Source organism: Neofelis nebulosa, chromosome 1, assembly GCF_028018385.1.
Source record: "Neofelis nebulosa isolate mNeoNeb1 chromosome 1, mNeoNeb1.pri, whole genome shotgun sequence".
Taxonomy (NCBI): domain Eukaryota; kingdom Metazoa; phylum Chordata; class Mammalia; order Carnivora; family Felidae; genus Neofelis; species Neofelis nebulosa.
This window is the reverse complement of record NC_080782.1, coordinates 83,893,000-83,912,850: the sequence shown is the minus strand read 5'-3', so window position 1 is coordinate 83,912,850 and position 19,851 is coordinate 83,893,000. Positions and strand designations below refer to the sequence as shown.

Below are 19,851 nucleotides of genomic sequence, written 5' to 3'. Positions count from 1 at the left end.
ATTTGTTATGGAGTCTAGGACCCAAAAGATGCTATCACTTGCCTAAATGAATTAATAAGTTGAAAGTATTTAGGACACTTCTTGGCATGTATTAAGAGTTCAATAAACATCAGGTATTGTAGAAGACAATATTCAAACTCAAATGGTTTGCCACAAGGCCAATTATTTTTTAGTGATACTAAAGTGTGCTTCCTCATAATACTGCACCAGGGCATAGGGAGTATAGGTGAGTGTAAAAGGGGATAAGCCTTTGAGTTCTTCATCAGCAAGGACATTTGAGCTGGGCCTTACACAACTGTAACAATGGGAAAATTGGCTAAGCAGGCATTTTAAACACAAGACGTATTTGAAAACGCACTGTTATTTGAAAGAACAGGTATCAATTTGATGAAGGTAAAATACAATCTCTTCCCCTTTGTTACAAATTGGCTTAGAGTAAAATTTGTATCCAAATTCTTCTTTTATCCAACTACTTTAAAATCCTTTATACAAAATTAGAAGCTTCAATCAGGTAATGAAAATTTGATTTCAAAGCTTTCATAAGAATTTTTGTCATTATAAAGCTAAAAAAGAAGTCGCCAAAGATACTAAGTTAAAATTTCCCTTTTAGGGGGTTAGCATTGAGACCCAGTTTCCCGTATACAAATCCTCACCTCTCTAGATATTCACCGTTAACCTGAATTCAAAAGTGAACTGTATAATACTAAAAATAAGATCCTTAAAAATGGCATTCTATCCATAGAATTCAACCATGTCTGCCTCATACTGTTAGTCACTATTTATGTAAGACAATGTCCAGGATACTTAAAAAATAAATGGCAAGTGTGTGCAAGGATGCATACATCTTCATGGTATATATACACAAAAGGGCACATGTACATGCAAAAGTGTAGGTATGTACAAAAGTCTGAATGCAATATATGTGGATCCAAGGGTGTGCAAAAGTGTGAAAGGTTGTGTGCATATGTATCTGATAATAAAAGGAAAGATTAAAAGTGTACTGCTTCTGGGGGCGTCTCACTGGCTCAGTTGGTATAGCATGTGACTCTTGATCTCAGGATCATGAGTGCAAGCTCCACTCTGGGTGTGGTCCCAACTTAAAAAATGAAAACAAAGAAAAGTGTGTTGTTTTTTTTGTTTCTTACTCACTTTAAGAAATATTCAAGGAAGATGAAACATAGACTTTGATGAAAAATGATGTCCGATATCCATAGAGCAAACATAGTTCTATGATTTAGCCACAATACCAATATCCCAACCCATCCCTGTTCTGAGAAAATCTAATAATCATTTCAAAGGAAAAAAGGCAATGTTAGTCTGAGTGATCATTTAGTTCTGTCAATTAAAATATAAAGAAATTTAAAAAAAAACCAAAATATTACTACTCATACATATTTTGGTGTAAGATATCCTTTACTAAAAAAAGCATGAAAATATCAGAAAAGAGATCAAAGTTTCTAATATCATCTGTTTAAATCCACTTAATTTTCTAGTATACAGAGACCATCATTATATAAGCTGATACCTATAACTGATAATGCAAAGGGATATCTACTATGACATGATAACAAATCACCAATGTAGTGGGTATGGAGCAACTAACAGAAAGCTACACCTCAAATGCTACCTAGCTTGTAACAGCAATGCCCTTCAGGTACAACAGCATGTTATCAATTCAGTGAATCACAATTCTTTGTTCCAGAAACATCCCTGTAACTTATGGTATGTTCTCCCAAATCCCAAGTGCAAAGTTTACCTTATTCATAAATTAATTAATAAATTTTAAAAGAAGGATGTTGCCTGAAACAAATCATGGAAAATTGAGTATTATGCTTTAAAATATGGTCAAAGATAATAATTGCTAGTCATTTCATTTTAAAAATGTGGAAAAGTAGCATCTTTCTATATAATTTAATTCGGAATTACAACCGGATGCCAGCAAGTTAAAAGCTCAAGGCTGAAATGCATAAGTCAAATCAAATTCATGTCCATTGGTTTCAGTGATTTGACAATTATGGGAAATTACAATTTGGTTCTTTTGCTTGAGTGAAGAATTTCACCATGAAGGGAAAAGTCATGAGTTCTTAAATACATAAAACACTAACGGGCAAATAAAAGTAGCAAATAACATCTGTCCTATGATTCTATTAGCATGATACATAAATCTTGTATGTAGCATACAAGCACTTACTTTCATTAAAAGCATATTCAAATCCTTCCAGGGTATCCGGAAAATCAAGAGGTGGTTCATCTTTTTTCATTAGTTCATCCAAATCAATCCTAGATAATAAATCTAGAAAAGAATATAAAATGTACTTATATTTTCATAGTTAATTACAAAGATTTCATTTTAAATGGTTTTAAGTATTCTTTTGTTCTATTAGCTTACTTTTTATGTATTGCCTTATTGATAATGCTTTTAAAGTTTCTAAGTTCTTAAAGTGCTATACCATGACAATTTCAAAAGCACTTTCAAAATCATAATTGCCATAACAATCACAATTTCAGATCCTATGTACCCCTATTGTAAATTATGAACTTCTTCCCCTCAAAATATTCAGCTATTAATTTGTACCTTTTTAACCTCTATCTATATAGCTTAAAAGTTTCAGGTATTAAGATGATTTTTAAATGGTCACTAAATCTTACATATAGATGACACTACTATTTATGAAAAAAGAAAATTATAAATTTAAATAGGGGTAACATAGCACATTATTAAATTTTATATGAAAAATTATAATATTAAAATAAAACATATAAATGGAGAAAGTTTGATTATCACAAAGAAGTTTTTATTCTTTACACTATCTGATTTCCATACAATAAAAAAATGGTCAACAAAGTTTTTTAAATAAACATTTTATCTTGAAATCATTTTAGATTTACAAAAAAGTTGAAAGATAGTACAGATATTGTCTATATACCCTTTGCCCGGTTTCCCCTATTGTTAACATCCTATATCACCAGGGTACATTTGTGAAAATGAAGAAACCAACGTCTGCACATTCTTACTAACTAAGCCCAGATATTATTCATCAGTTTTTTCATTAATGTCCTTCTTCTATTCCAGAACTCCATGTAGGATACCACACTGCATAAACTTGTCATGTCTCCCTAGCATCCTCTGGTCTGTAACAGATTTCCGTCTTTACTTCTTTTCCATGATCCTGACGGTTTTGAGGAATACTGGTCAGGTATTTTGCAGAATGACCCTCAATTTGGGTATGTTTGATTTTTACTTGTTGTGATTAGACTAGGGTTACAGGTTTTTGGAAAAAAAAACCACTTTTGGAAAGAGTGAACTGACCCTCTTTTCACACATATCAAGAGGAAAATGATATCCATGGAATATCACAGGAGATGTTAATTTACATCGGTTGGCTAAGGCATTGTCTGACAGTTTCTCAACTATGATGTTACTATTTTTCCTTTTCCATAATCTATTCATTGGAAGCGAGTAAGTCTAGCCCACAATCAAGGAGGAAAAGGTGGAATTATGTTCTATCTTATGGAGCAGAGAACATCTACATATATTTGTAATTCTCTTATATGAAATTTTTGTCTCTCTTCCTCCATTTACACATTTATTCAATCTTATTTGTATCAGTATGGATTCATGGGTATTTATTATATGCTTTGGGTTACAATCAATATGTCATTTATTTTGTTGCTCAAATTGTTCCAGCATTGGCCATGACCGTAAACTTTCAGGTGGTTCCTATAACTCTTTGACATGCTCTTATCTTTTTTTTTTTTTTAAATATTTCCTTACTTTGTGTTATCACAAGATGCTTGCTCTAGCAATCCCTATCAAAATAATACCAGCATTCTTCACAGAGCTAGAACAAACAATCCTAAAATTTGTACAGGTCCAGAAAAGACCCTGAAGAGCCAAAGCAATCCTGAAAAAGAAAACCAAAGACGCCTCCACGGTTGGAGGCATCACAATTCCGGACTTCAAGCTGTATTACAAAGCTGTAATCATCAAGACAGTATGGTACTGACACAAAAACAGACACTCAGATCAAAGGAACAGAATAGAGAACCCAGAAACGGACCCACAAATGTATGGCTAATTAATCTTTGACAAAGCAGGAAAGAATATCCAATGGAATAAAGACAGACTCTTCAGCAAATGGTGTTAGGAAAACTGGACGACATGCAGAAGAATGAACCTGGACCACTTTTTTACATTACATACAAATATAAACTCAAAATGGATGAAAGACCTAAATGTAAGAGAGGAAGCCATCAAAATCCTAAAGGAGAAAATAGGCAAAAACCTCTTTGACCTTGGTCGCAGTAACTTCTTACTCAACACATCTCCGGAGGCAAAGGAAACAAAGCAAAAATGAACTACTGTGACCTCATCAAGATTAAAAGTTTCAGCACAGGGAAGGAAACAGCAAAACTAAAAGGCAACTAACTGACAGAATGGGAGAAGATATTTGCAAATGACATATCAGCTACAGGGTTGGTATCCAAAATCTATAAATAACTTCTCAAACTCAACACCCAAAAAGCAAATAATCCACCTAAAGAATGGGCAAAAGACATGAATAGATACTTTTCCAAAGAAGACACCAAGGTGGCTAACAGACACATGAAAAAATGCTCAACATCATTTGTAATCAGGGAAATACAAATCAAAACCACCATGAGATACCACCTCTCACACTTGTCAGAATGGCTAACATTACCAACTCAGGCAACAACAGACGTTGATGGGGATGCAGAGAAAAAGGAGCCCTTTTGCAATGCTGGTAGAAATGCAAACTGGTGCAACCACTCTGGAAAACAGCATGCAGGTTCCTCAAAAAATCAAAAATAGAACTACTCTATGACCCAGCAATTGCACTACTAGGTATGTATCCAAAGGATACAGGAGTGCTGTTTCAAAGGGCACATGCACCCCAATGTTTATAGCAGCACTATTGACAATAGCCAAAGTATGAAAGGAGCCCAAATGTCCATTGACTGATGAATGGATAAAGAAGATGTGGTATATATATTCAATGGAATATTATTTGGCAATCAAAAAGAATGAAATCTTGCCATTTGCAACAATGTAGACGGTACTAGAGTGTATTATGCTAAGCGAAATAAGTCAGAGAAAGACAAATATCGTATGATTTCACTCATATGTGTAATTTAAGATACAAAACAGATGAATATAAGGGAAGGGAAGCAAAAATAATATAAAAATAGAGAGGGAGACAAACCATAAGAGACTCTTAACTACATAGAACAAACTGAGGGTTACTGTATGGGTGTTGGGTGGGTGGATGGGCTAAATGGGCAATGGACATTAAGGAGGACACTTGCTGGGATGAACAGTGGGTGTTATATGTAGGCAATGAATCACTAAATTCTATTCCTGAAAGAAAGAAAAGAAAAAAAAAAAAAAAAGAGATTTGCTCTAGGCTTAACTTTTCCCTGCCCCAGCTCTAGAATCAGTCTGTCAAAAAGTATTTAATGGTATCTTTTAGGCTTTTAATATGGGATGAGGCAAAAATTCTCACTATTTGTCATCACAGAGTCCTACCAAAGCTCAGAAAAACAAAAAGATAAACTTCAAATTTATTCAGTTCTGAAAAGATGTTCTTTAAGAAAGTTTAGGTTTTGAGATTATTCATTCTAACTCAAGTTCCTGAAGAGAAAACAGCTCCTAGGATATATAATAAAGCAAAGCAGTCCCTTTTCCTCTCTTACAGAAATATAACAAATCCAAGTGTATGAAACACATGAAAATATGCCAAAGAAAAAAGTAGTTTGTCTGCCTCCAGTCTCTAGTCTGTCTCGTAGGACATACAGATAAGCCCTCAAAAAAATCATTTTTTAGTACTCTTCAAACTGCTATACCAAATAAACTTCAACTCATATAAAAATATACCATTTTCAACATTTAAAAATAATAAAATGTTTGGAAATGTCACATAATATGTATATTGGGCTAAAAAAGGGATACATGCTGACAAATTTCTGATTCATTCATAAAGTTCTGAACACCATGTAATTATTTGCGAAACAGAGTAAAATAGAAGACTTAATACCCAAAATTGGGTTGGAGTGGTTAGAAAATGCTTCTCTCTCTCCAGTGAGTTGAGGTTCTGAGACAAAACTGACTCCTTCACTTCAGTCATCTTCTACAGTTCAAAACTTAGAAACCTTTTAATCAGACACACAGCGATGATCCAATACATAAGCAGATAGTTATATCATGTCTAATAACCATTTTCTCTACCAGCTCAGATCATAAAATGCCACCTAACATCTATGTACCAATTTAAAGTTGTCACATACTTTACCTCACTTGATCATCACAACCCTATAAAATAGTAGCATGTATTACCACCTTCACTATCTGTCAGACAAGAAAATGAACTCAGAGAGGTAAAATGGCTTGTCCAAAATTATACCCTAAGAGTATAGTGGAATTAATAGAATAAATGTATTTGCCAATACGTAACTCAATGCTCTTTCAAAATCACCACACTTACTCTATGTTCGATGCAACCCTAAAATATTGTGCCCCCTCTCTTCATTACCTTATAAAAAAGGAAGTTATAAATACAAAAATATGCTTTTACTTTGCCCAGACTGTTCCTGTGAATGACAAAATGTACTGAATAAATAGGAAATCCACAAACTTCTCCTCTGTTAACTAGGAAATCAGATATAGATTTTTTTTTTAATTTCATTAGCACTGAGAGACATGTAGAAAGAAAACATCAGGAATTATGTTTTCTACTTTTTAAAATGAAAGCAACACTATCAAGCTGCAGTTTATACAGAGACTGGGTTCCAAAGGCAGTGGATTAGGCAGAAATCAAGTATAAAAAACATTTCCATTAAGAATCCCTTCAATCACCTCTAAAATACAGTACAACTGATCCATATAACTTAAATATGCATCAGATGTAACACAAGTGGTTCTTCTAAAACATGCCTCAGGTGATTAAAGTGATTCAGCAACTAGAATTCTAAACTTCAACTAAGCATATGAAGCAACTGGATAAAAATACCACTTGATATCCAGAAGAATTGAAAACAGAGACACAAATATTTGTACACCCATCTCATAGTAGCAATATTCACTGCCAAGAAACAACCCAACTGCCCAAAGACAGAGGAATGGTGTGATGGTTAATTTTATGTGTCAACTTGACTGAGCCATACCATACCCAGATATTTGGTTAAATGTTACTCTGAGTGTGTCTGTGAAGGTGTTTCTGGATGAGATTAACATTTGAATTTGGGTGAATATGTATATGATACTTTCAAACACTTTTGGAAAATTAATGAACATAATGAGATTGGCTGGTTGCTCCTAAAGTCACTGAACAAAGTGGTGGAAAAAAAAAAAAGGATACACTCAGGGATTTGAATTCTCAGCTCAAGTGTAGCATAAATAACCTGTAATTTTCTAAGCATGTCCTGAAGGTGACCCTTATCTCTTGTAGCCAAAGGGCTGAGATTGTTAAAAATCAAACACAAAATCTCATCCTGCAACTAGGTGAAATACAGTCCAAGCAGAACTACCAGCCTCACAGGTGTCCATTGTTAAAGTGAGGACACCTACTGGGAAAGAATGGGATCGTGTAAATTGGAATGGTGACATGTGGGAAAACCCTGAAGAAGCTGGAGACAATAAGCTTCTAAATTGTGATAATTCTTTGTCAGTGGAAGAAGCCTTCCCATCCTCAGTAGTAGTGGTCTCTCTACCTTACTCTTAGAGAATTAGCCTGTGTTGCCTAAGGAAACAGTAATGTCCTCCTCCACCCTGCCCAAGGCTGATGCCAGGCAAGACAAAGCTGATTCTCTTAAGGACCCACTCCCCAAAGCCCTCTTTGCAACTAGACTTGCAACTACACTCAAGTCATAGCAGGCCCCTAAAGGTGAGGTATATAGTATGACTCGTGAGGGGGAGCACAATATCCAACACTCTTTTGGGTTTTCTAATTTATACAGACAGATCCAGAAAACAAGTGTGGGAATAAATATTAAGGGCATGGGATTATAGTAGAAGGAACAATCAGATCATATTTATTAATATAGGCTCACTAAGCAGATATTCCATATTTAACGTTGAATCTTGGGGAATTAGGATGACTGATTAAATGTCAGACCTGCCTTGGTTTAATGCAGAGGAAAGGGTCAAAGGTTTTGGAAGACAGGAATGTTACAATGGATTTGTCACTGAAGACGTACTCACTCACAATGGGAAGGTCCAGAAGACATACCTTTCCCTACTACAATGAGAAATAAATTTGTGAAGAGAACCCTGGCATTCTTGAAGAGCGCTGTAATGACTCATCTTATGCCAGACCTTACAGTGAGAACTAAATCACTAAACTAGGAAATCTGGGATGCTGTTTGGAATCTTCAGTAAGCCGCTGGTGAATCACAGTACAGGCTCTTAGGATTTTGGAGTAAAGCCCTGCCATCTACTGCAGATAACTACTCTCGTTGGTCTGCCATTAGGCCTTAGGAGAGACTGAATGCTTAACCACAGGCTACCAAGTTACCATGTGACCTTAGCTGCTCACTATAAACTGAATGTTATCTGACCCACCAAGTCCTAAAGGTGGGTGTGTACAACAGCATTCCATCATCAAATGGAAATGGTGTATCTCTAACCATTTTGCCCTGGAGGCAAAAGTTACATGAAGTAGCCCAAATGCAGAAAGTCCCCATTCTTGCTACACTGAACTTCTATCTAATAGCATGCACCTAAGGCCTCAGGGGGAGTTCTTACCACCAGCTGATAGAAGGCAAAACTCAGGTCTGGTTTACAGATGGTTCTGCATGATATTCAGGCACCAACCAAAACCAGCCAGAGAGTCTGGGTTACCAATGAAGGAAAGTGGTGAAAGGAAATCTTCCCAACGGGGAGAACTGTGAGCAGTGCACTTGGCTACCGTTTGCCTAGAAAGAGATATGGCCAAACATGTGATTATATCAAGATTCATAGGTTGTGGCCACTGGTTTGGCTGGATGGTCAGAGACTTGAAAGGAATATAATTGGAAAATTGGTGATGAGGAAATAAGGCAAAGAGGTGTGTGAATAGTCCTCTCTGAATGGGCAAAAGATGTGAAAGATAGCTGTGTCCCAACTTAATACCCACTAAAAGATTGCCTCAAAAGAGGGAAGATTTTAATTACCAAGTGAGTAAGATAACTCTTTCTCTGGACACCAGTCAGCCTCTTTCCCCAGACACCCCTGTCATTGCTCAACGGGCTCATGAACAAAGTAGCCATGGTGGCAGGGATGGAGGAGGCATGGGCTCATCAATATGAACTTACATTAACCAAAGCCAACATGGCTATAGCCATTACTGATTGTCCAAACTGCCAGAATCTGAAAATAACACTTAGCTTCCAATACAGTGCCACTCCCGAGAGTAATCAGTGAACTACCTGGTGGTAGTGGATTACATCCTATTACTTCCATCATGAAAGAAGTAGCATTTTTTGTTCTTACTGGAAAAGACACTTTCTCTGAATACAGATTTGTCTTCCCCACATGAAATGCTTCTGCCATATCTATTTGTGGAGTTACAGAATGCCTTATCCACCATCATGGTATTCCACATTGCATTGCTTCTCATCAAGGAGCTCACTTCCCAGCAAAAGAAGTACAGCAATGGTCCCATGTTCATGAAATTCATTTGTCTTACCCTTTTCCCCACCATCCTAAAACAGCTAGTTTGAGAGAATGGCGAAATGGCCTTTTGAAGATTCATTTACTGTGTCAGCTAAGTGAAAGAACCTGCAGGGCTGAGGCCAGATTCTCTAGAAGGCTGTGTATACTCAGAATTAGTTTCAAATATATGGTGCTGTTTCTCCCATAGCCATAATTCACAGGTCTAAAAATAAAAGGGTAAAAATGGGAGTATCACCACTCATTATTACCCCTGATGAACAAGGAAAGAATGTCCATTTTCTCACTATTCTTATTCAACATAGTATTAAGAATTCTATCAAGTACAAAAAAGCAAGAAAGGAAATAAAAGGCATATTGATTGGAAAGGGAGAAATTAAACCATCAAATGTGCAAACAACCTGATGGCCTAACAGAAAATCTGAAGGAATTTACCCCCAAAACTCCTAGAACTATTAAGTGACATTAGGAGAGCCATTAGACATAATATCAACAAACAAAACTTGATCACATTTCCATAAACTATCAGTAAACACGTGGCAACTGAAAATGAACGAATCAGGAGACTATAGATGCTGGAGAGGATGTGGAGAAACGGGAACCCTCTTGCACTGTTGGTGGGAATGAAAACTGGTACAGCCGCTCTGGAAAACAGTGTGGAGTTTCCTCAAAATATTAAAAATAGACCTACCCTATGACCCAGCAGTAGTGCTGCTAGGAATTTACCCAAGGGATACAGGAGTACTGATGCATAGGGGCACCTGTACCCCAATGTCTATAGAAGCACTCTCAACAATGGCCAAATTGTGGAAAGAGCCTGAATGTCCATCAACTGATGAGTGGATAAAAAAATTGTGGTTTATATACACAATGGAGTACTACATGGCAATGAGAAAGAATGAAATATGGCCCTTTGTAGCAACGTGGATGGAACTGGAGAGTGCGATGCTAAGTGAAATAAGCCATACAGAGAAAGACAGATACCATATGGTTTCACTCTTATGTGGATCCTGATAAACTTAACAGAAACCCATGGGGGAGGGGAAGGAATAAAAAAAAAAAAAAAAAAAAAAAAAAGAGGTTAGAGTGGGAGAGAGCCAAACATAAGAGACTCTTAAAAACTGAGAACAAAATGAGGGTTGATGGGGGGTGGGAGGGAGGGGAGGGGAGGTGATGGGTATTGAAGAGGGCATCTTTTGGGATGAGCACTGGGTGTTGTATGGAAACCAATTTGACAATAAAAAAAGAATAAACACGTGGCAACTGAAATTAAGAATACAACACTGTTTATAATCACCCTAAAGAATTAATACTTAGGTATAAATCTAATAAATATTTAAGACCTATATGCTGAAAACTACAAAATGCTGATAAAGAAAATCAAAGATCTAAATAAATCAGAGACATACCATGTCATGGATTGAAAGACTCAATAAAGATGTCAATATTCCCCATATTCATCTATAGGCTTAAATAGAATATTAATCAAATCTCAGTAAATTTTTTTGCAGATATGGATAATTTAACTCTAAAATGTATATGGAAAAGCAAACAACCTAGAATACCTAAAGCTAAAACTTTTGAAAAAGAATGAAATGGGAAGAATCACTCTACTCAATTTTAAGACATACTATACAGTACAGTAATCAACAGTGTTACCAAAGAGATAGACACAGATCCATGGAACAAAACAGAGAGCCCAAAATGAGGCCACCCAAATACCCAAATATACCCAGTTTTGACAAAGATGGACAAAGTAATTCCATGGTGGAAAGACAGTCTTTTTCACAAATGTGCTGTCACAAATAGAAATTAATAGGCAAAACAAACAAACAAAAACCCCATGACTTAGGTCTCATACCTTCTATAAAAATTAACTCCAAATGTGTCATTAATTTAAAAGTAAAATCTAAAATTATAGAACTTTTTAGGAGAAAACACAGGAGAAAATCTTCATAAACTAGGGTTAGGTAAAGAATATGACACCAAAAACATAATCCATAAAACATAAAACTTGCAAGTAGAGGGGCGCCTGGCTGGCTCAGTCGGTTAAGCGTCCAACTTCAGCTCAGGTCACGATCTCGCGGTCCGTGAGTTCGAGCCCCGCATAGGGCTCTGGGCTGATGGCTCAGAGCCTGGAGCCTGCTTCCGATTCTGTGTCTCCCTCTCTCTCTGCCCCTCCCCCATTCATGCTTTGTCTCTCTCTGTCTCAAAAATAAATACACGTTAAAAAAAAAAATTAAAAAAAAAAAAACTGGTAAGTAGACTGTTTGAAAGATAAAGTTTTATTCAGTTTGACAATCTGTTTGAAATATACTTTGCTATGCACTGCCATTTTGTTTTCTAATATTTCCTATTTAACTCCATGAATTGTTACAAGTTCATGTGCACCAAACATTCTTATTCCTATAGTACTGATGAATTAACAGATTCAGAGAAGCTAAGCAGAAAAACCTGAGCTTAAATCCAGACAGTTCCATCTTTAGACCCTATCCATACTCTTTTTACATAATTGTACCTCCAAAACCCAGAAAACCTATGTAAACTCTTACAAACTGCTTGAGGAAGTGTAAATTGGACCATAACTTGAAAGATTCAAATTTTCACATTACAGAGTAAGGTTGAAGACTCACAAAACACATCTAGTTGGAAAGCCAGAGAGTCTATTTAGAAGGAGACTTACATACATTCCTTGCCCTCTCTCCTAAATCAACCATTATTCTGAGAGTGCTAGTCATCCCCAGCAGCATACAAGCATGCAGTAAAACCTTCTACAGGGTTGTCCACAACTGTCTCCAACTCCTCTCTTCCCATTCTCTACCGAAGCTCTCCAAGAGAGCTTTCATTTCCATCAATTCATGAAAATAGCTCTTTTTGACGATCACCAATGACCTCCGCACTGTAAATTCCAAAAGTAATTTCTCAGTCCTTGTATAACATGAATTATCATCATGACTAAATTAATTACTCCCATTTTTTTTTACATTTGGCACTCAGGATCTCTCTCTCTCTCTTGCTCCTGGTTCTTAGCCTTTCTTCCTAGAAATTCATTTTCAGCTTCTTTTGATGGTTCCTGGTCATCTTCCTGACCCTAGAGTTGAGATGCCCTAGGGCTCAATCTACAGATCTTTTTCCTGTCTACATTGACATCTCCAGTGATCTCAATTAGGACCCATGGTTCTTTAAATATTACCTCTATACTAATGTTTCCTCAAACTTTTATCTCTAACCCAAATGCTCTCCCAAACTCCATACTCAACCTCTTTACCTTCCTGTTTAAGAAGCACCTCAGTTTAACATTTAATATATCTAAAACCTAACTCCTGCTTTCCACTACAATCACCACAACCTGTTTCTCCCAGTTTTCTTAATCTAACAAATCTAAGAGCTTTTTAGGCCAAGGGCATTCGAATTTATCTTGTTGACCCAACAGCAAATCATGTCATCTCTTTCTTCACAACACAACCAGAATCTGTCATCATCCTTTCTGCGACCACTCTGATCCATTACATCATCTCTCACATTTGTGAGAAGAAAGTAATGCTCTTAGCCATTTTCCATTTTTGAAGGTACAGGCTAGCTACACCATTCCATTGAGAGAACATTAGCTCTAAAAGCAGGGACAAGATGAGGCTGGCTTCTTTATTACATACTTATATGCTTTAGGCTTTCAAGAAAAGAGATAAAGTAAGGTCGAAAGAGAGAATCTTGAGATATCTTTATCATCCAGCCTCATAAAGCAGGGCAGGATAGCAGTGAGGGATTCACAGAAATGGCTGCAACTATTCTGCAGACCAGAATGGTCTGGTACACATTCATTTGGGCCATCACCTACAAAGCATCTTGAAGACCACAAAGACTCTACATTGAATAAAAGATTCATTATCTAGCACAGATGGCATCTCAACATTTAGAAAATCCATAAGATTTTCTTTCACCATCAAAGAAAGTAACTGTGAGACCACATACAAATTACTTAGGTAAGCTGATGTGGGGTAAGTCACTAGACAGTTAGATTGAAATATATAATAATGAAGAAATCTTTCAGCTCAAAAATGCACATTTAGGAGTAAAATTCTTTTAGATTGCAGACTTAAAAAGTCTAGAATTCAAAATTCCGGAAGAATGCCTTGGGCAGATTCTTTCTGAGATGTTAACATGGAAAGCCTCTCAAAAAATATTCCTAATTCAGGGCCCCCGGGGTGGCTCAGTAGGCTGAGCATCTGACTCCCAGGGTCGTGGGATCAAGCCCTGCATCAGGAGCCATGCTGAGTGTGGAGACTGCTTAAGAGTCTCTCTCTCTCCTTCTGCCCCTTTCCCCCCGCTTACGAATTCTCTCTCCCTCTAAAATAATTTTTTTTTTAATTTTAAAAACTATCAAAAATATATTCCTAATTAATGCCATGAAGATAGAATACTGGATTATTAGGCACACCATTACCCTAGCCAAGCATGACATTCTGATCAACAAAAATATGATAATGGCACTTAATCTTGACTCAAGAGACTTATAGTGTTAGTTTTACCTTTAAATAGATGACTTTGGATAAGAAAAGACTTAAGATTTCCTACAGTTGTAAAAGTATGTGATTCTGTGATTTATTTAGTGAGTACATACTACACTTCAGACACTGAGACAGTTGTGAGGGATACAAAGAGTTACAAATGGATTAAATACTAATATTCTTATTTTAGAACTGAAATGAAAGGAAGATCACCTAAATATTCCTATACCTTCATGAGGAACAATGAAAACCCCTAAAAAAGCAAATTAAGCATGTACCTTTCAGTGCTGTAGTCTTTTCTTTTTCATCTGGACCTCCCTGCTGGATTTGTGCCATGCTTATCCAAATTGGTAACAAAATTAAAGAGCTCAAGGAAATAGACATCAATCTTCAGAAGACAGTCTAGAATGAATGAAAGCAATAAATTAAGCTCTACTCAATCCTACCTACTCCATGAGAACTTCATAGATCCTCCCAGTTGGGATTAATCTCTATTCTGATTTCCCACTGCACTTTGTTGATGCCTATACCACAGTTACTTATCATAGCCTGCCTTGCATTATAGTTATTTATGTATTTGTCTGGGTTGGCTAACAGATTACAAGTCCCAGGATAAAGGTATCAAGTTTTTGTCATCTTTATATCTCTCATGTCACCAAACACAATGCCTTATACATACAGATACCTAAAGTTGCTGAATGTAATTTAGCTAAACTTACTGTGTAAGTTTAGTTCTCTATCATCTAATTTTTTTTTAAATATCTCCAGGTAATTTCAAAAGCCTGAAATTTCTTTTAAAATGAACTATAAGCTTGTGCCAATTACAAAGTCAGAATGTCTTCGACCTGGAACAGACAGCAGAAGGAGAAAAATACAAACCATGTAAGGTAGCTATAAGCTACCTCTGGTGTAATTCAAAATATAACTTTAAGGGAAAAAATTAGCCCGTTTTAAAAATGAAACTACGTCAAATTCAGTATCTGGAAGCCATATAAATGGCACTCCAGTAAACAATCATAATATAAAATTATGATTTATTAAGATCTAATTCTGCTCCATTTTGGCCAAAGGAAAGGCATTTACACCACAAATAGAAGTTTTTTCCCAGTATGCCCATGAAGAGTAAAACAAACAAACAAACAAACAAACAAACAAAAACACTACTCCTAAGGTTTAAGGGACAAAAATGAAACACATACAATGGAAAAAGTTAAACTAATTTAGTCAATCTATAACTGTTAATGAAATTCTATAAAAACTACATTCATGACAATAATAAAACAACACTGAAAATTCCTCTGATTGAGGAACCCAATTTATTTGCTATCCACAAAGAAAATTTCAGTTTCCTTTTGGAGGGCTATTTTATAACTATCTTTAAAAACTGAGGCATTTTCATAATCAGCTAAGTATAGCAGAAAATAAAAATACCAACACTGAAAATAATATTTTAAAACTATGAATGTCTCAAACAGTCATAAATCGTATTGTCCTTATCTCAATTCTAACTGAGGGTGGGGTGGGGACAGGTAGTATAAGAGGAAAGACCATCTGGCTTTACCATCAACTACCACATACCCCTGACAAATTATTTAGCTTCTCTGTGCCTTATTTCCAAATGTGAAAAATAACAATGATAATCATGTTTCCCTCATATGGTTACACTCAGATTAAATGGAAAATAAAAGATCTAGCATAGTACCTGATGCATAATTAAGTGCTCAATATACTCTGGCTTATATATTTTTTAATTGTTATAAATGTATCCTGGTTTCACTGCTTAATAATAGCTCTGTGGTCAGGAACAAGTCACTTAATATCCAAAATCTTCAGTATCCTCATTTATAAAATATAGCCCAAATAATGGTGGCTGAGAATTAATATCATAGAAGGTATATACATCTGATCATTGCTATTATTAGCAATAATACTGCTTCTCAATGGAGTGAGGTTTCCTAATAGGAAAAAGTAGAATATGAGAGTACTTTTGAGTGGGAAGGCATTTCCACTTAGCAGGAAAGAAGTTATTTTTCTTCTGTGAATAGGTAACTAAAAACTCTGTCATTCTACGTGAATAAAATGTGTCTACATTCCTTCAAGAAACATATCATAGTTTGTATGGTGGACAATGTATAAGATACCAGGGTGCAGTGGTGAGTAAAACAGACATGGTCATGGCCCGGGTGGGGGCTAGCAAAACTTACTGCCAGCTTGTAAAACACGTAAGACCTAGACTGATAATTACAACACTGTTATAAAGGTTTATCTATTTACGTGCAGGAATTGGTCTTATCTGTCAAGTCCCACAGGTTTCCATACAAGTTTTACCAGCAATTCCCTATTATACACCATCCTATAGCAGAAATTAAAGAGAAATGTTCACAGGGTACCTGGATGGTTCAGTTGGCTAAGCATGTCTTTTGACTTTGGGTCAGGTTATGGTATCATGGTCATGAGATTGAGCCCCATGTTGGGCTCTGTGCTGGGCATTTAGCCTGCATGAGATTGTCTACCTGTGTGTCTGTCTGTCTCTCTCTCTCTCCCCGCCCTGCCCCAACTATCTCTCCTGCACTTGCATACTCTCCACCTCGCTCAAAAAAAAAAAAAAAAAAAGAAAGAAAGAAAGAAAAAGGAAAAGAAAAAAGAAGTGTTCATAATGAGAAATCTCATGCACTGCTCTCTGTTAACAATTCCATAACTATCTACAAGGGCTTCTTGCAGTGTTTAATTAATCTATCCTCCTGCCAATCCAATATTTCTTCTAAATATAAGTGGTTTGGTTATTTTTCAATGGCCCCAAATTGCCTGATTACTAAACAGAAGAATTTGGGGCGCCTGGGTGGCTCTGTCAGTTAAGCGTCTGACTTTGGCTCAGGTCACAATCTCATGGTTCATGAGTTTGAGCCCCGTGTCAGGCTTTGTGCTGACAGCTGAAAGCCTGGAGCCTGCTTCAGATTCTGTCTTCTTCTCTCTCTACGCTTCCCCTGCTTGCTCGCTCTCTCTCTCAAAAATAAATAAATATTAAAAAAGTTTTAAACAGAGGGGTGGCTGAGTGGCTCAGTCAGTTAAGCGTCCGACTTCAGCTCAGATCATGATCTCTTGGTTTGTGAGTTTGAGCCCCGCGTCGGGCTCTGTGCTGACAGCTCAGAGCCTGGAGCCTGCTTCAGATTCTGTGTCTCCCTCTCTCTCTGCCCCTCCCCTGCTAACGGTCTGTCTCCCAATAATAAATAAATGTTAAAAAGTTTTTTAATTAAAAAAAAAAATTTAAACAGAAGAATGTACACTATTATCTCATTGTGACTGTTTCAATGAAAGTGAAATTATAGAATATTTTTGGTGCTAGAGTCATTTTCAAGATTCACATTTTAAAGTTCTGGAGATCTAACATAGAGCAGGGTGACTACAGTTAACAATCCTATATTGCAAACTTGAAAGTTGCTAAGAGAGTAGATGTTAAAAGCTCTCATCACACACACACGAAGCAGGTTAACTACGTGAGGTGATGGATGTGTTAACCAACCTTATTGTGGAATCATTCTGCCATACATATGTATATAAATCATTACATTGTATACCTTACACTTACATAGTGTTACATGTCAACTATATCTAAAAAAAAAAACAAAAAAACAAAAAAACACAAAACCTTGGAAAAAGCTCTAAATACTCCACAATGTTTAATACATATCCCCCCTTTAGATTTTGATCTCACTGAGGACAGGTATTGTGTCTGTCCCTAGCACATGTCTGGCATGTTTGGAACTCACTGGTTATTTGCTGAATTTACAAATAAGAGATGGGGGTTGGGGGAGAAATTCACATTTTAAAGAATAATTTTCAAGATTCTCAAAATTATATACCAATAATCATATTCTTATTTTATGATATAACCAAAAAATTTCACGTTGCAATTTACTTAAGTGATGATATGTATGTTACAAGAGTACTAATTATTATCTGTGATCCTAAACCTTCTAGCAGCAGATGCAAAGCAGGTAAGCATGAAGCGAAAGCAATTTGTCTGTTGCTCTCTCATTCACTGTTAGATTTTTGCCCTCTCAAGTTATCTTCCATGGCTGTGGCACAGCTGGTGAAGCTAAATCGGGAACATTATAAATTCTCAATTTAGTTTTCCTAATAAAAATTCAGAGTTATAACCTGCATGACCACAGATAAACACTACTGAAAATGTGGCCAGCAACCCGTTTGATACATTTGATATATATTAATATGTGCACTCAACATAGTTTATTTAGTATTATCTGATGGAGGTTAGGTTATAGGGAATACAGTGGTAGAAGGTTTTTACTGATGTGAATTGGGACACAGTTGACACGTTGTATACTTCATGATAACCACTGCTGTTTAAATATGGTTTCCTAGAAATGGTTGTAGTATAAACAAGATTCAAAACATCTCAGTTTGCAATTTCATTCTGTGAACTACACAAAGCAATTATCATATCTTCTTTCCTTCTATGATTCCAACAGAGAATCCACTAAGTATAAATAAAGCTATAAATAACTTGTCATGTGTAATCTTTATCCAGTCAGCATTTCAAAACATGAAAGAGTAGAATATTTCTTAGTTGCCCTGTTTGCTCAAAATATGGCATGAGCACTTATAATATGTACAGGGAAATATACAGAAGCCTAAGTTTCCTACATCTGCTTGTTTTTAGGTAGGTATTAAATAAGGACTAGATATAGATGATTTTGCAATTGAAGGCTTTCCACCTCCCATTCTGAATGCAACGATGCAAGTATAAAATATATCACAAGACAAGTAAAACTGGGGTAATTCCCTGGGACCTTTAGAGCTGATTTGGTCCCAAAGAATCTACGTTTACTAAGTCAGGCTCTGGAAATCCAGCTCATAATGCCCTTCTTGTGGTAAGTAGTGCCACAAGTACTTTTTGAATTGGTACCAAAGATTTGCGAGAAACCAAAAGATTTACCCGAATTATAATTAAAATATCTATGTTATTCAGAAATTGCTCATCAGCAAAGGTTACTTCATAATAATCCTGGACAGCTTATAGTTCTGAGGCTGAAGCACAAAAAATGTATGTTTGGGGGCACCTGCGTGGTTCAGTCCATTCAGTAACTGACTCTTGATTTTGGCTCATGTCATGATCTCACAGTTGTGACACTGAGCCCCACACTGGGCTCTATGGTGAGCATGGAGCCTACTTAAGATATTCACTCTCTCTCTCAAAAAGAAAAAAAAGAAAGAAGTTTGGAGGGGGTGTGTGCATATACATATCAGACTGGGGAAAAGGCACAAGAACAAGCGTATCAGGCTAGAGCAGACACAGAAGACAAAGCCCAGGGTAATATGGGCTCATGGTACATAGAAAATGGCATCTTCTACTGAGAATGTCATCGATGCTTGGATCAAAGTTGACATACCTGAATCCAATCTAACGCTTTCTGAAGTAATTTCTTAGTTTCCCAGTCAATGTGATATAGGAGGTTTGGTATGAGAAATTCAGCATTTTAATCTCAATTCTACCACCTACAAGGTGGGTTATCTTGAGAAAGTCATAACTTCCTTAAGAAAAATAACAGCACTTCCTTTTCCAGGGCAATTATGAAGATTATATCAAAGAATGTATGGAAGGGGCGCCTGGGTGGCTCAGTTGGTTGAGCGTCAGACTTGGGCTTAGGTCATGATCTC

The 19,851-nt window shown here is 36.4% G+C and overlaps 1 protein-coding gene across 11 annotated transcripts in view; it reads right to left on the bottom strand.

Annotated features, from left to right (window-relative positions):
* FAM172A (family with sequence similarity 172 member A) overlaps window positions 1-19,851 on the bottom strand; it is a 438,543-nt gene that overhangs the window by 386,193 nt on the left and 32,499 nt on the right. For 8 of the 11 annotated variants that reach the window (XM_058731896.1, XM_058731116.1, XM_058736139.1 and 5 more), the window contains exon 2: window positions 2,192-2,293. In XM_058731896.1, the coding sequence (XP_058587879.1) occupies window positions 2,192-2,261 (70 nt within the window). In that variant the 5' untranslated portion in view covers window positions 2,262-2,293. Of the gene's footprint in view, window positions 1-2,191; window positions 2,294-14,450; window positions 14,575-14,891; window positions 14,913-19,851 lie in introns of those variants that run through there. The other 3 variants (XM_058733101.1, XM_058738195.1, XM_058732558.1) reach the window with 2 other exon arrangements.